The sequence below is a fragment of the Ranitomeya imitator genome, chromosome 5 (assembly GCF_032444005.1).
Source record: "Ranitomeya imitator isolate aRanImi1 chromosome 5, aRanImi1.pri, whole genome shotgun sequence".
In the NCBI taxonomy this organism is placed as follows: Eukaryota; Metazoa; Chordata; class Amphibia; order Anura; family Dendrobatidae; genus Ranitomeya; species Ranitomeya imitator.
Genome location: NC_091286.1, coordinates 198,996,131 through 199,009,523, shown reverse-complemented (window position 1 = coordinate 199,009,523; position 13,393 = coordinate 198,996,131). Strand labels below are relative to the sequence as shown.

At 41.7% G+C, this 13,393-nt stretch overlaps 1 protein-coding gene across 1 annotated transcript in view; it reads left to right on the top strand.

Moving 5' to 3' along the window:
• CCSAP (centriole, cilia and spindle associated protein) overlaps window positions 1-12,033 on the top strand; it is a 63,425-nt gene extending 51,392 nt beyond the window's left edge. Inside the window, exons 3-4 of the mRNA XM_069769497.1 lie at window positions 651-895; window positions 10,435-12,033. Of these exons, the coding sequence (XP_069625598.1) occupies window positions 651-895; window positions 10,435-10,614 (425 nt within the window). The 3' untranslated portion in view covers window positions 10,615-12,033. The remainder of the gene's footprint in view (window positions 1-650; window positions 896-10,434) is intronic.
• Window positions 12,034-13,393: the final 1,360 nt, after the last annotated feature.

Sequence of the window (13,393 nt, the reverse complement as noted above, 5' to 3'; positions counted from 1 at the left end):
GGGGATGTTTTTTGGATTTCTTACTAATTTATTATGAGGAAAATAGGGCTACTACTGTAGTAACCCCATATGCCTCACATTAATCGTGAGTAACCCCATATACATCCCTTGAGGAATCCCATGAAGCACTTTGGGCCCAATTTAGTATTGCTTTTTGCAAATGCATTTTTTGGCCCAAAAAGATGTCTAAAGGACATGTGTTTTTTTTTCCTTCTTGATTCTCGATGGGAGAGTTATTGAGATGAATTTGGAGAGTGGGGGGGGGTTACTCCTGTACACTCAGCCTCTGTTCGTCCTGTTAAGAGTTCACACTGACATCAAGACAAGTGGGGATCTAAACCAGTAAAATCAAGCTAGAGAAAAAGGATATATATTTATTTTTTTAGTAAAAAATAATACAGACCTAGACGGACGTATTACATGCTTTAATTGTATATGTCTACATTTAGGCAGACACAGGCCGACACGGCACCCAGTCACATACATTTCATAGTATACACTTGACTCCTACATTGCAGTTGTAGATATATGGACCTAGCCTATATAAGACATTCCTAGAAATGCTTTTCCTGACTTTGAGTGATAAGTGATTGAACGTGATAAAGTTTTGCACACTTTTTTGCTGATTGGTATATATTGTACTATAACAGAGAATAACCAAGATGGAGAAAAGGCTACAAAATCAAATGAAAAATCTGCAAGTAATTCAAGAGCACAACATACCCGCAGTGTACCAACCAAACAGAATGTTCACAAGGCGGATACAAGTCCACAGAGAATGAGTTTGACAAAAGAAATCAGGCACCCGTTTGCCCTGTATGCGTCTGGTGAGAAAAAAAAAGACACAGGGAGTCAAAAAACACACAACGTGTGTGCCCCAGCCCTGGAAAATGAGGTATCATGTTTGTTTTCTTACTTGGCAGCTTTGGAGCATGGATGTTGTGAATTGTACCTAGAGGATATAGACTACTGTTGGAATCATTGGTACTGACCAACTGTCGATGATGTGCCCCTAGCTCATGAATAATCCACACGTGTAATGCAAACATTTTTGCTCCCTGATTTTAGCAGGTTATAGTTACCGTAAATACACTGTGGATTCAATAACATTTTCCCCTAAAAAAGATCAAGGGATTTAATACTGTGATACACAGAGCTGTCCATATCCATTAAGTGGTAGTTTCGTTAGAAAAAAAATGAAAATGTGCACCCCTGGTAAAATCAACAGCCAATGCTAGCAAATCTAATATACCGTAATTTTACATGGAGGCTATTTACATGAATGGCTTCCCTTGTAGTGCTAGGACTGCTTCATCTGCCAGGACGAAGGCCATTCGTACATAGAGGCTCTCTGTTATGGCTAATAGGGACGTTTTCTGAGCAGGCTACACTTATATAGAAAGTCCATATGCTATGGGGCAGAGGTCTCAAACTGCATTCCTCGAGGGCTGCAAACAGGTCATATTTTCAGGATTTCCTTGTATTGCACAGGTGATCATTTAATCACCTGTAGAGAATGATTCCAGCACCTTGTGCAATGCTAAGGAAATCTTGAAAACACGCATGGTTTGAGGCCCTCGAGGAATGCAGTTTGAGACCCCTGCCATAGGGCATGTAGACATGGCTTGGCTTTATGAGAGCAGCACTTATAGGCCGGCGTCACACACAGCGTAAAACAATACGGTCCGTATATTACGGCCGTAATACGCTGAAAAGTCCCCCAAAAAATGGTCCGTTGCTCCTCCGTAGGCAGGCTGTGTCAGCGTTTTTTGCGCATGGCATCCTCCGTATGTAATCCGTATGGCATCCGTACTGCGTGGTTTTCTCGCAGGCTTGCAAAACCAACATACCGCTATAGAAGTGATCCATGTGTCCCAAAAAGAAAAGAATATATATATATATATATATATGTCAGTAGACACATATATGTATATATATTAATACTTATTCCAGCGCTATACAGCTTGAAAGCCGGTAATTCAATTACCGGCTTTTTCTTTCTCCTTCATAAAACCCGACATGATTTGAGACATGGTTTACATACAGTAAACCATGTCTTCTCTCCATTTTTTTTGCAGATTCCACACTACTAATGTCAGTACTACAAATTACCTAGAAAGCTCCCTGGCTCCCTGGCTTTCTAGGTAATTTCCCACGATCTATGAACAGCCAGCAGAGGGCGCCTCACCGCAAATGATGCTAAATATAGATCATTGATCTATTTTTAGCCTCATTCCCTGGGGTTTTGCAGCGAGGAGCAGCCTGCATTAGCACAGCTCCTTGCTGCAAAATGTTTTAACCCCTTCAGAAGGATTTACATCGTTGGACGTTACAGATCTGCGGAGGGTAAGTATATTGTTGGTTTATTATGTTTCTTTACTCACAGAACGAGGGTCTTCAGTGACTGGATTGGGCGTTGAATAAAATACTACAACAACCATTGTTTTTATTTCATTAAAATAATTTTAAAGAATGTGTTTGTGTTTTATTTAACCCTTCACTACAATTGGATTAATAATGGATAGGTGTCATAATTGACGCCTCTCCATTATTAATTAGGCTTAATGTCACCTTACAATAGCAAGGTGGCATTAACCCTTCATTACCCCATATCCCACCGCTACACGGGAATGGGAAGAGAGTGGCCAAGTGCCAGAATAGGCGCATCTTCCAGATGTGCCTGTTCTGGGGTGGCTGGGGGCAGATATTTTTAGCCAGGGGGGGGCCAATAACCGTGGACCCTCTCCAGGCTATTAATATCTGCCCTCAGTCACTGGCTTTACTACTCTGGCGGAGAAAATTGCGCGGGAGCCCACGCCAATTTTTTCCGCCAGTTAACCCTTTATTTTAAGAGCTAGAACGGCCAAATTTTGCAGATACACACTACTGACATTAGTAGTGTGGAATCTGCAAAAAAAATGGAGAGAAGACATGGTTTACTGTATGTAAACCATGTCTCAAATCATGTCGGGTTTTATGAAGGAGAAGGAAAAAGCCGGTAATTGAATTACCGGCTTTCAAGCTGTATAGCGCTGGAATAAATATTAATATATATACATATATGTGTCTCACTGACATATATATATATATATATATACCTATTCTATGTGTACACATTTATTATATCTATTGGACTGTAAGCTGTCAGTGTGATTTTACTGTACACCGCACTGAATTACCGGCTTTTCTCTCTAACAGCGCTGCGTATTTCTCGCAAGTCACACTGCTTGTCCGTGTGTAATCCGTATTTTTCACGCTTCCATAGACTTTCATTGGCGTATTTCTTGCGCAGTACGGTGACAAACGCAGCATGCTGCGATTTTGTACGGCCGTAGAAAGCCGTATAATACTGATCAGTAAAATACGGCAAATAGGAGCAGGGGCATAGAGAATAATTGTGCCGTATTTTTTGCGAGTTTTACGGACGTAGATTCTGCGCTCTTACGTCCGTAAAACTCGCATGTGTGACGGCGGCCATAAAGAATTAAACTATAGTGCAACTCAACTGGAGACCTAGTTGTTGTCACCCACTGTAAGATCAGAGCCAGAAAAGAGAGAAAAATGATGGTACGCATAAACTGTGCCCATTCTCATATTTAAAACCAGTAACGTTAACATTTTGGCCATAAGCTATTTTTCAAATTAGGCTCTGTTTTAATAAATACTCATACTCTCCTTGAAATAATGCTGGAACTTTATAGGAACAATAGCTCTGTTTTTAATTTATAACTATATTTCCACATACAATAATGGAGCAGTGTTGTAAAACAGAGCTCTAGGAAGTTAATGTAAAGACATATTCTCTAAAAATGAATACTAAAATACTCAAGAAATGGAAATAAATATTTTAGCTTCTTTTTTTAAATTCTCCATTGATCCATGGAAGAAATGCCACAAAGTAAGCATACTTTCAAAAGTAGAGGTGTTAATAGTTTATTTTGTACCCATTAACAAAATGCAAAGTGAATGGACAAAAAGGAAATCTAAGTAAAATCGGTGTAACCACCCTTTGCCTTCAGATAAGCATTTAAGATCTGTGGTTAATTCTTCAAGATATTTGGAACAACATCTTTGCATAGTTTCTTCAAAAACTGTGTACAATTGTCCCTAGAAGAATTGATACTGTTTTTAAGGCTAAGGGTGTCCACAACAAATAGTGATTTGACTTGGATTTCTCTTTTTTTTTCATTCACTTTGCATTTTGTTAATTGATAAAATAAACTATTGACATTTCTATTTTTGAAAGCATTCTTACTTTGTAGCATTTTTTTCCCACCTGCCTATAATTTTTTTTACACTATTGGATATTAATAAAACTTGTGTGTCTTAGGAAGCTCATCCATTTCTCCCCTTCTTCTAACTGTTGTGTATCTGGCTGTACAACAAGAGGCTGCCCCCCAACAACCCTGCCTTGTCTGCAGCAGCCAAGATGGCTGCTCCCAAAAATGCTGCATAGGAAATAGACTGAAAAAAATATTAAGATGAAAACAAACTATTCCAATATGTTCCACAGTTCCATTTCATTTACTTAAAGATAATAGGGTTAACACCCATGAAAGGGTTATCCAGTTAGGAAAAAAAAACTATATAAGTGCTTTCCTGTTGTGAATTCTGTGGCTGAGTTCACTTCTGTGGTCACAAGTGGTATTGCAGTCTCTGGGCTTCCTCCCTCAGGTGTTTTGGTGAGCTCGTTGGCTGCCTTGCTATTTAGCTCCACCTGAGTTTGTCTTCCTTGCTCCTTGTCAATGTTCCAGTGTTGGATCTGAGCTACTGCATCTTTCCTTGGGCCTGCTGCTCTGCTAGATAAGTGCTTCTAGTTTGTATTCTGTTTTTTCTGTCCAGCTTGCTATTAACTTTTGCTGGAAGCTCTGAGAAGCAAAGGGGTGCACCGCCGTGCTGTTAGTTCGGCACGGTGGGTCTTTTTGCCCCCCTTTGCGTGATTCTGTTTTAGGGTTTTTTGTAGACTGCATAGTTCTCTTTGCTATCCTCGCTCTGTCTAGAATATCGGGCCTCACTTTGCTGAATCTATTTCATTCCTACGTTTGTCTTTTCATCTTGCTAACAGTCATTATATGTGGGGGGCTGCCTATTCCTTTGGGGTATTTCTCTGAGGTAAGTCAGGCTTGTATTTCTATCTTCAGGCTAGTCAGCTCCTCAGGCAGTGTCGAGTTGCATAGGTAGTGATAGGCGCAATCCACTGCTGCTTATAGTTGTGTGAGGATAGATCAGGTACTGCAGTCTACAGAGATTCCACGTCTCAGAGCTCGTCCTATTGTTTTTAGTTATTGCCAGATCTCTGTATGTGCGCTGATTACTGCACGCTGTGTTGCCTGATTGCCAGCCATAACAGTACAAGGAGCCACACCAATGATTCCCAATAGAGGGAAAAAAGAAATCCTGACATCATTTTTTTTTCTTAGCTCTGTCTTCAGTCTTTTTTTTCCCCTAGACATTAGAGTGCTTCAGGACACAGCTGTGGACATGGATATTCAGGCTCTGTGCTCCTCAATGGATAATCTCGTTGTAAATGTACAAAAGATTCAAGATACTATTGATCAGAAATCGATGCTAGAACCAAGAATTCCGATTCCTGATTTGTTTTTTGGTGACAGAACTAAGTTCCTGAGCTTCAGAAATAATTGTAAGCTATTTTTGGCCTTGAAACCTCATTCTTCTGGTAATCCTATTCAACAGGTTTTGATTATTATTTCTTTTTTGCGCGGCGACCCACAGGACTGGGCGTTTTCTCTTGCACCAGGAGATTCTGCATTGAGTAATGTTGATGCATTTTTCCAGGCGCTGGGATTGCTTTACGATGAGCCTAATTCAGTGGATCAGGCTGAGAAAAATCTGCTGGCTTTATGCCAGGGTCAGGATGATGTAGAAGTATATTGTCAGAAATTTAGAAAGTGGTCAGTACTCACTCTGTGGAATGAATCTGCACTAGCGGCTTTGTTCAGAAAGGGTCTCTCTGAAGCTCTTAAGGATGTAATGGTGGGATTTCCTATGCCTGCTGGTTTGAATGAGTCTATGTCCTTGGCCATTCAGATCGGTCGTCACTTGCGCGAGCGTAAATCTGTGCACCATCTGGCGGTATTGTCTGAGAGTAAACCTGAGCCTATGCAGTGCGACAGGACTATGACTAAAGTAGAACGGCAAGAACACAGACGTCTGAACAGACTGTGTTTCTATTGTGGTGATTCTACTCATGCTATTTCTAATTGTCCTAAACGCACTAGGCGGTTCGATAGCTCTGCCGTTATTGGTACTGTACAGTCCAAATTCCTTTTGTCCATTACCTTAATGTGCTCTTTGTCGTCGTATTCTGTCATGGCGTTTGTGGATTCAGGCGCTGCCCTGAATCTGATGGATTTGGATTATGCTAGGCGTTGTGGATTTTTCTTGGAGCCTTTGCGGTGTCCTATTCCGTTGAGAGGAATTGATGCTACACCTTTGGCCAAGAATAAGCCTCAGTACTGGGCCCAGCTGACCATGTGCATGGCTCCTGCACATCAGGAAGTTATTCGCTTTCTGGTACTGCATAATTTGCATGATGTGGTCGTGTTGGGGTTGCCATGGCTACAAACCCATAATCCAGTATTGGATTGGAACTCTATGTCGGTAACCAGCTGGGGTTGTCAGGGAGTACATGGTGATGTTCCATTTTTGTCTATTTCGTCATCCATTCCTTCTGACATCCCAGAGTTCTTGTCGGACTTTCAGGATGTATTTGAAGAGTCCAAGTCTGATGCCCTACCTCCGCATAGGAATTGTGATTGTGCTATCGATTTGATTCCTGGTAGTAAATTCCCTAAGGGTCGTTTATTTAATTTGTCCGTACCTGAACACACCGCTATGCGCAGTTATGTGAAGGAGTCCCTGGAGAAGGGACATATTCGCCCATCGTTGTCACCATTGGGAGCAGGGTTCTTTTTTGTAGCCAAGAAGGATGGTTCGCTAAGACCGTGTATTGATTACCGCCTTCTTAATAAGATCACTGTTAAGTTTCAGTATCCCTTGCCATTGATTTCTGACTTGTTTGCTCGGATTAAGGGGGCTAGTTGGTTTACTAAGATTGATCTTCGTGGTGCGTATAATCTGGTGAGAATCAGGCAGGGAGATGAATGGAAAACGGCATTTAATACGCCCGAGGGTCATTTTGAGTATCTGGTGATGCCGTTCGGACTTGCCAATGCTCCATCTGTTTTTCAGTCTTTTATGCATGACATTTTCCGTGAGTATCTGGATAAATTCTTGATTGTTTACTTGGATGACATTTTGATCTTCTCAGATGATTGGGAGTCTCATGTGAAGCAAGTCAGAATGGTTTTCCAGGTACTGCGTGCTAATTCCTTGTTCGTGAAGGGATCAAAGTGTCTCTTCGGTGTGCAGAAAGTTTCATTTTTGGGGTTCATCTTTTCCCCTTCTACTATCGAGATGGATCCGGTTAAGGTTCAGGCCATCCAGGATTGGACTCAGCCGACATCTCTAAAAAGTCTGCAGAAATTCCTGGGCTTTGCTAATTTTTATCGTCGCTTCATCTGTAATTTTTCTAGCATTGCCAGACCATTGACCGATTTGACCAAGAAGGGTGCTGATTTGGTTAATTGGTCTTCTGCTGCCGTGGAAGCTTTTCAGGAGTTGAAGCGTCGTTTTTGCTGTGCCCCTGTGTTGTGTCAACCTGATGTTTCTCTTCCGTTCCAGGTCGAGGTTGATGCTTCTGAGATTGGTGCAGGGGCGGTTTTGTCACAGAGAGGTTCTGGTTGCTCAGTGTTCAAACCATGTGCTTTCTTTTCCAGGAAATTTTCTGCTGCTGAGCGTAATTATGATGTGGGCAACCGAGAGTTGCTGGCCATGAAGTGGGCATTCGAGGAGTGGCGTCATTGGCTTGAGGGTGCTAAGCATCGCGTGGTGGTTTTGACTGATCATAAGAACCTTACTTATCTTGAGTCTGCCAAGCGCTTGAATCCTAGACAGGCCCGTTGGTCGTTATTTTTTGCTCGTTTTGATTTTGTGATTTCATACCTTCCGGGCTCTAAAAATGTGAAGGTGGATGCTCTGTCTAGGAGTTTTGTGCCCGACTCTCCGGGGTTATCTGAGCCGGCGAGTATCCTCAAGGAAGGAGTCATTGTGTCTGCCATCTCCCCTGATTTGCGGAGAGTGTTGCAGAAATTTCAGGCTAATAAACCTGATCGTTGTCCGGCCGAGAAACTGTTCGTCCCTGATAGGTGGACTAGTAAAGTTATCTCTGAACTTCATTGTTCGGTGCTGGCCGGTCATCCAGGAATCTTTGGTACCAGGGAGTTGGTTGCTAGATCCTTCTGGTGGCCATCTCTGTCACGGGATGTGCGTGCTTTTGTGCAGTCCTGTGGAATTTGTGCTAGGGCTAAACCCTGCTGTTCACGTGCCAGTGGGTTGCTTTTGCCCTTGCCGGTCCCGAAGAGGCCTTGGACACATATTTCGATGGATTTCATTTCTGACCTTCCCGTTTCTCAAAAAATGTCGGTCATTTGGGTGGTCTGTGATCGCTTTTCTAAAATGGTCCATCTGGTGCCCTTGGTTAAATTGCCTTCCTCCTCTGATTTGGTGCCTTTGTTCTTCCAGCATGTGGTTCATTTACATGGCATTCCTGAGAATATTGTTTCTGACAGAGGTTCCCAGTTTGTCTCGAGGTTCTGGCGAGCCTTTTGTGGTAGGATGGGCATTGACCTATCTTTCTCCTCGGCCTTCCATCCTCAGACTAATGGCCAGACCGAACGAACCAATCAGACCTTGGAAACATATCTGAGATGTTTTGTTTCCGCTGACCAGGATGATTGGGTGTCATTTTTGCCGTTGGCTGAGTTCGCCCTTAATAATCGGGCCAGCTCGGCTACCTTGGTCTCTCCATTTTTCTGCAATTCTGGGTTCCATCCTCGTTTCTCTTCAGGACAGGTTGAGTCTTCGGACTGTCCTGGTGTGGATTCTGTGGTGGACAGGTTGCAGCAGATCTGGACTCAGGTAGTGGACAATTTGACCTTGTCCCAGGAGAAGGCTCAGCTTTTCGCTAATCGCAGACGCCGTGTGGGACCCCTACTTCGTGTTGGGGATCTGGTTTGGTTATCTTCTCGTCATATTCCTATGAAGGTTTCCTCTCCTAAATTTAAACCTCGTTTTATTGGTCCGTATAGGATTTCTGAGATTCTCAATCCGGTGTCTTTTCGTCTGACCCTCCCAGACTCCTTTTCCATACATAATGTATTCCATAGGTCGTTGTTGAGGAGATACGTGGCACCTATGGTTCCATCTGTGGAGCCTCCTGCCCCTGTTTTGGTGGAGGGGGAATTGGAGTATATTGTGGAGAAGATTTTGGATTCTCGTGTCTCTAGACGGAAACTCCAGTATCTGGTCAAATGGAAGGGTTATGCTCAGGAAGATAATTCCTGGGTTTTTGCCTCTGATGTCCATGCCCCAGATCTTGTTCGTGCCTTTCATGTGGCTCATCCTGGTCGGCCTGGGGGTTCTGGTGAGGGTTCGGTGACCCCTCCTCAAGGGGGGGGTACTGTTGTGAATTCTGTGGCTGAGTTCACTTCTGTGGTCACAAGTGGTATTGCAGTCTCTGGGCTTCCTCCCTCAGGTGTTTTGGTGAGCTCGTTGGCTGCCTTGCTATTTAGCTCCACCTGAGTTTGTCTTCCTTGCTCCTTGTCAATGTTCCAGTGTTGGATCTGAGCTACTGCATCTTTCCTTGGGCCTGCTGCTCTGCTAGATAAGTGCTTCTAGTTTGTATTCTGTTTTTTCTGTCCAGCTTGCTATTAACTTTTGCTGGAAGCTCTGAGAAGCAAAGGGGTGCACCGCCGTGCTGTTAGTTCGGCACGGTGGGTCTTTTTGCCCCCCTTTGCGTGGTTCTGTTTTAGGGTTTTTTGTAGACTGCATAGTTCTCTTTGCTATCCTCGCTCTGTCTAGAATATCGGGCCTCACTTTGCTGAATCTATTTCATTCCTACGTTTGTCTTTTCATCTTGCTAACAGTCATTATATGTGGGGGGCTGCCTATTCCTTTGGGGTATTTCTCTGAGGTAAGTCAGGCTTGTATTTCTATCTTCAGGCTAGTCAGCTCCTCAGGCAGTGTCGAGTTGCATAGGTAGTGATAGGCGCAATCCACTGCTGCTTATAGTTGTGTGAGGATAGATCAGGTACTGCAGTCTACAGAGATTCCACGTCTCAGAGCTCGTCCTATTGTTTTTTGTTATTGCCAGATCTCTGTATGTGCGCTGATTACTGCACGCTGTGTTGCCTGATTGCCAGCCATAACACTTTCCCCAGCTTGGAAAATTAACTTTGATGTTACTAGTTACATACAAAAATGTGATTTAATACTGGGACCTTCAATTAAGTAGTGTCATGAGGGTCTCTGTGATATAAACATGATCTGATCATCACTACAAATTGTTTTCAGATTCACGAAGCTGCTCTGAGAGCAAAGAACAGAAGACAGAAAGAAAGGAAAAGGCATCTGCTGCAGAAGCAGCGAGCCCGCTCTGCAGACGCAGAAAGAGTCCTGAGGAGAAAACCTTCACCTGTAGATAATCCCTGGATGACTGAATACATGAGATGCTATTCAGCCAGAGCTCGCTAATGGTACAGTTGCCTGAATTCATTGCCAGTTCTGTCCACCGCAGATCAGATGGGTTTTCTTCAGTTCTGACAACAAGCACTGTTTCCAATTCACAGCAATATTGAGCCAAGCTGGAGCACACTTTTTCTAAAGGTTTTTATACTGTACATTCCAGATGTTCTTCTTTGAGTAGCTCTGTATGCTTTGATTAAGACGTCTCATTCTTTACACATGTATATTTTCGTATGTGTTTTATCTCAAAACTTATACAGTTCCCTCTTTATTATCCAAAAGTCCATCTGCTGCCGATGTATAAAGGTACTTGATTGTATAGCAGAAGGGGATCCTGATACCTGCAATGTACAAAGCTATCAAGGTGACAGCTGTAGTGATGTGTGTATTCAATGGAGAAGTTGTGTACGTTGTGTTTATTTTTAGACATTTTAGAGCTACCACCGTTGCTGAATGCAGAAGCCAATGACTATATGACTTTGTGTATTGTCTTCAAAATCGTGTGGCCATTATATTATGGGCTTTGTGTCATCCTTATGCTGTATGATGGAAACCCAGTCTTGTCGTGATTCAAATGAAAATACATGGGGGTGTGGCCTGGATTCCAGTCATGTAAGACATAGGAATCTTGAGCTCCGCTGAAGTATCCTGCAATGCGTCTGTTATGACGACTTCAGGAAGATTTCCACCTACCAAACCTATGTATGAAGATTGGAAATAAACATAAGATAATTTTAAGACAAAAATCGTGTTAATAAGAACTGGCACACCAGAGAAATCCACTTCAGAAGATAGCGGGCAATACCGTTTTAGGATAAATGATCCTTCAGTTTTTATCATCCTGAATTTCTAATGGTTCTTCTTAAAAAAAAACGCGAGTGACAGTGACTCTGAATAATTTTCCACTCGTAAAATACTTGTTACAGGACTAAGGCAGGTCTTTGAAGTATTTTGAGACTTTACTCACCTTTTATAGGTTTAGGCATTACGGAGATATTCACTTCATGAAATGGCGGATGAAGCCATTATTCTACAACTGACTTCCGGCTTTCATTAAACTGTGACTGATCCTCTATAATGTATGTGATGGCTCCCTTGAAATCATTTCTATTAATAAGGCCATTATAACAAGAGTCAGGAGAGAGTCACTGGAGTAATTTAAGACCCTAACCATCTTTATAGGTTTTGGCACAATGGAGAATTTTACGTGTGCTGAAGCCGCCAGCCACTAATATTCCTGGCTTAACTGTATTGCGGTAATTGATGAAGCACCTCTCAAATCATCTCTGACAGCTTCTCCCCCCAAAAATTACATCCATTGTATTATTATAAGAGGATCCAAACAAATTATAAGAATAAATATATATCTTATTATAAGAATTATAATACCAATAAAACCACTAGAAAAAAGGAAATGATTCTTTATTAATTAATCAAAAAACTAATTTTAATCAAAACTATTAACTTCCTATTTTATTCTTTAAAATCCTGTTTATAATTTATTACAATGGATTTCACTAAAAAATATTTAGATATACCGTAGTTTTAATTAAATTTTTTGACTCTTCTCTATTGGGAAATAATAGATTTTTAACGAAAATTTTCAGAGTTTTGATATTTATTACTACATATTAATTTGTAAAACATTCATTTCAGTGACATTATTATTTAAAATTATTCCTATACACTACTCAACTTAATTATCTACACTTGTGCTCAAAAGGTTACATACCCCAGCAGAACGTTTGCTTTCTTGGCCTTTTTTCAGAAAATATGAATGATAACACCAAAAGTTTTTCTCCACTCATGGTTAGTGGTTGGATGAAGCCATTTATTGTTTTTGTTTGTTTTGCTTTATTCATATATTGCTGTTGTTACACTTCTTTGATTTATAAAAAAAATGTCTCAATACAATCTTTACCCTATTTTTCTGACTATAAGGCACACTTTTTTTTCCTCCAAGAATGTGAAGGAAAATGGGGGATGTGTCTTATAGTCCAGATGTACCTGCTCTGGCTGAGGTTGGAGATTGGCGGAGTAGCAGGTCACAGGAGGCGGGAGCCGGCAGCTGTGGCTAACTCCTGTGCCCGCTTCTAAAGAGAAATGAATATTCACTGCATTCCATGCCCATGTGCGTGGAATGCAGTGAATGTTTATTCTCTTTAATAGTGGACACGCTATTAGCTGCAGCTGCTGAGCATTCATAGTGACATAGTAACATAGTTATTAAGGTTGAAGGAAGACTATAAGTCCATCTAGTTCAACCCATAGCCTAACCTGACATGCCCTAACATGTTGATCCAGAAGAAGGCAAAAAAAAACCCATGTGGCAAATAGTAAGCTTAACTTTGGGGAAAAAAATTCCTTCCCGACTCCACATACGGCAATCAGACTAGTTCCCTGGATCAACGCCCTATCAAGGAATCTAGTATATATACCCTGTAACATTATACTTTTCCAGAAAGGTATCCAGTCCCCTCTTAAATTTAAGTAATGAATCACTCATTACAACATCATATGGCAGAGAGTTCCATAGTCTCACTGCTCTTACAGTAAAGAACCCGCGTCTGTTATTATTCCTAAACCTTCTTTCCTCCAGACGTAGAGGATGCCCCCTTGTCCCTGTCTTAGGTCTATGATTAAAAAGATCATCAGAAAGGTCTTTGTACTGTCCCCTCATATATTTATACATCAAAATAAGATCACCCCTTAGTCTTCGTTTTTCCAAAGTAAATAGCCCCAAGTGTAATAACCTATCTTGGTATTGCAGACCCCCCAGTCCTCTAAT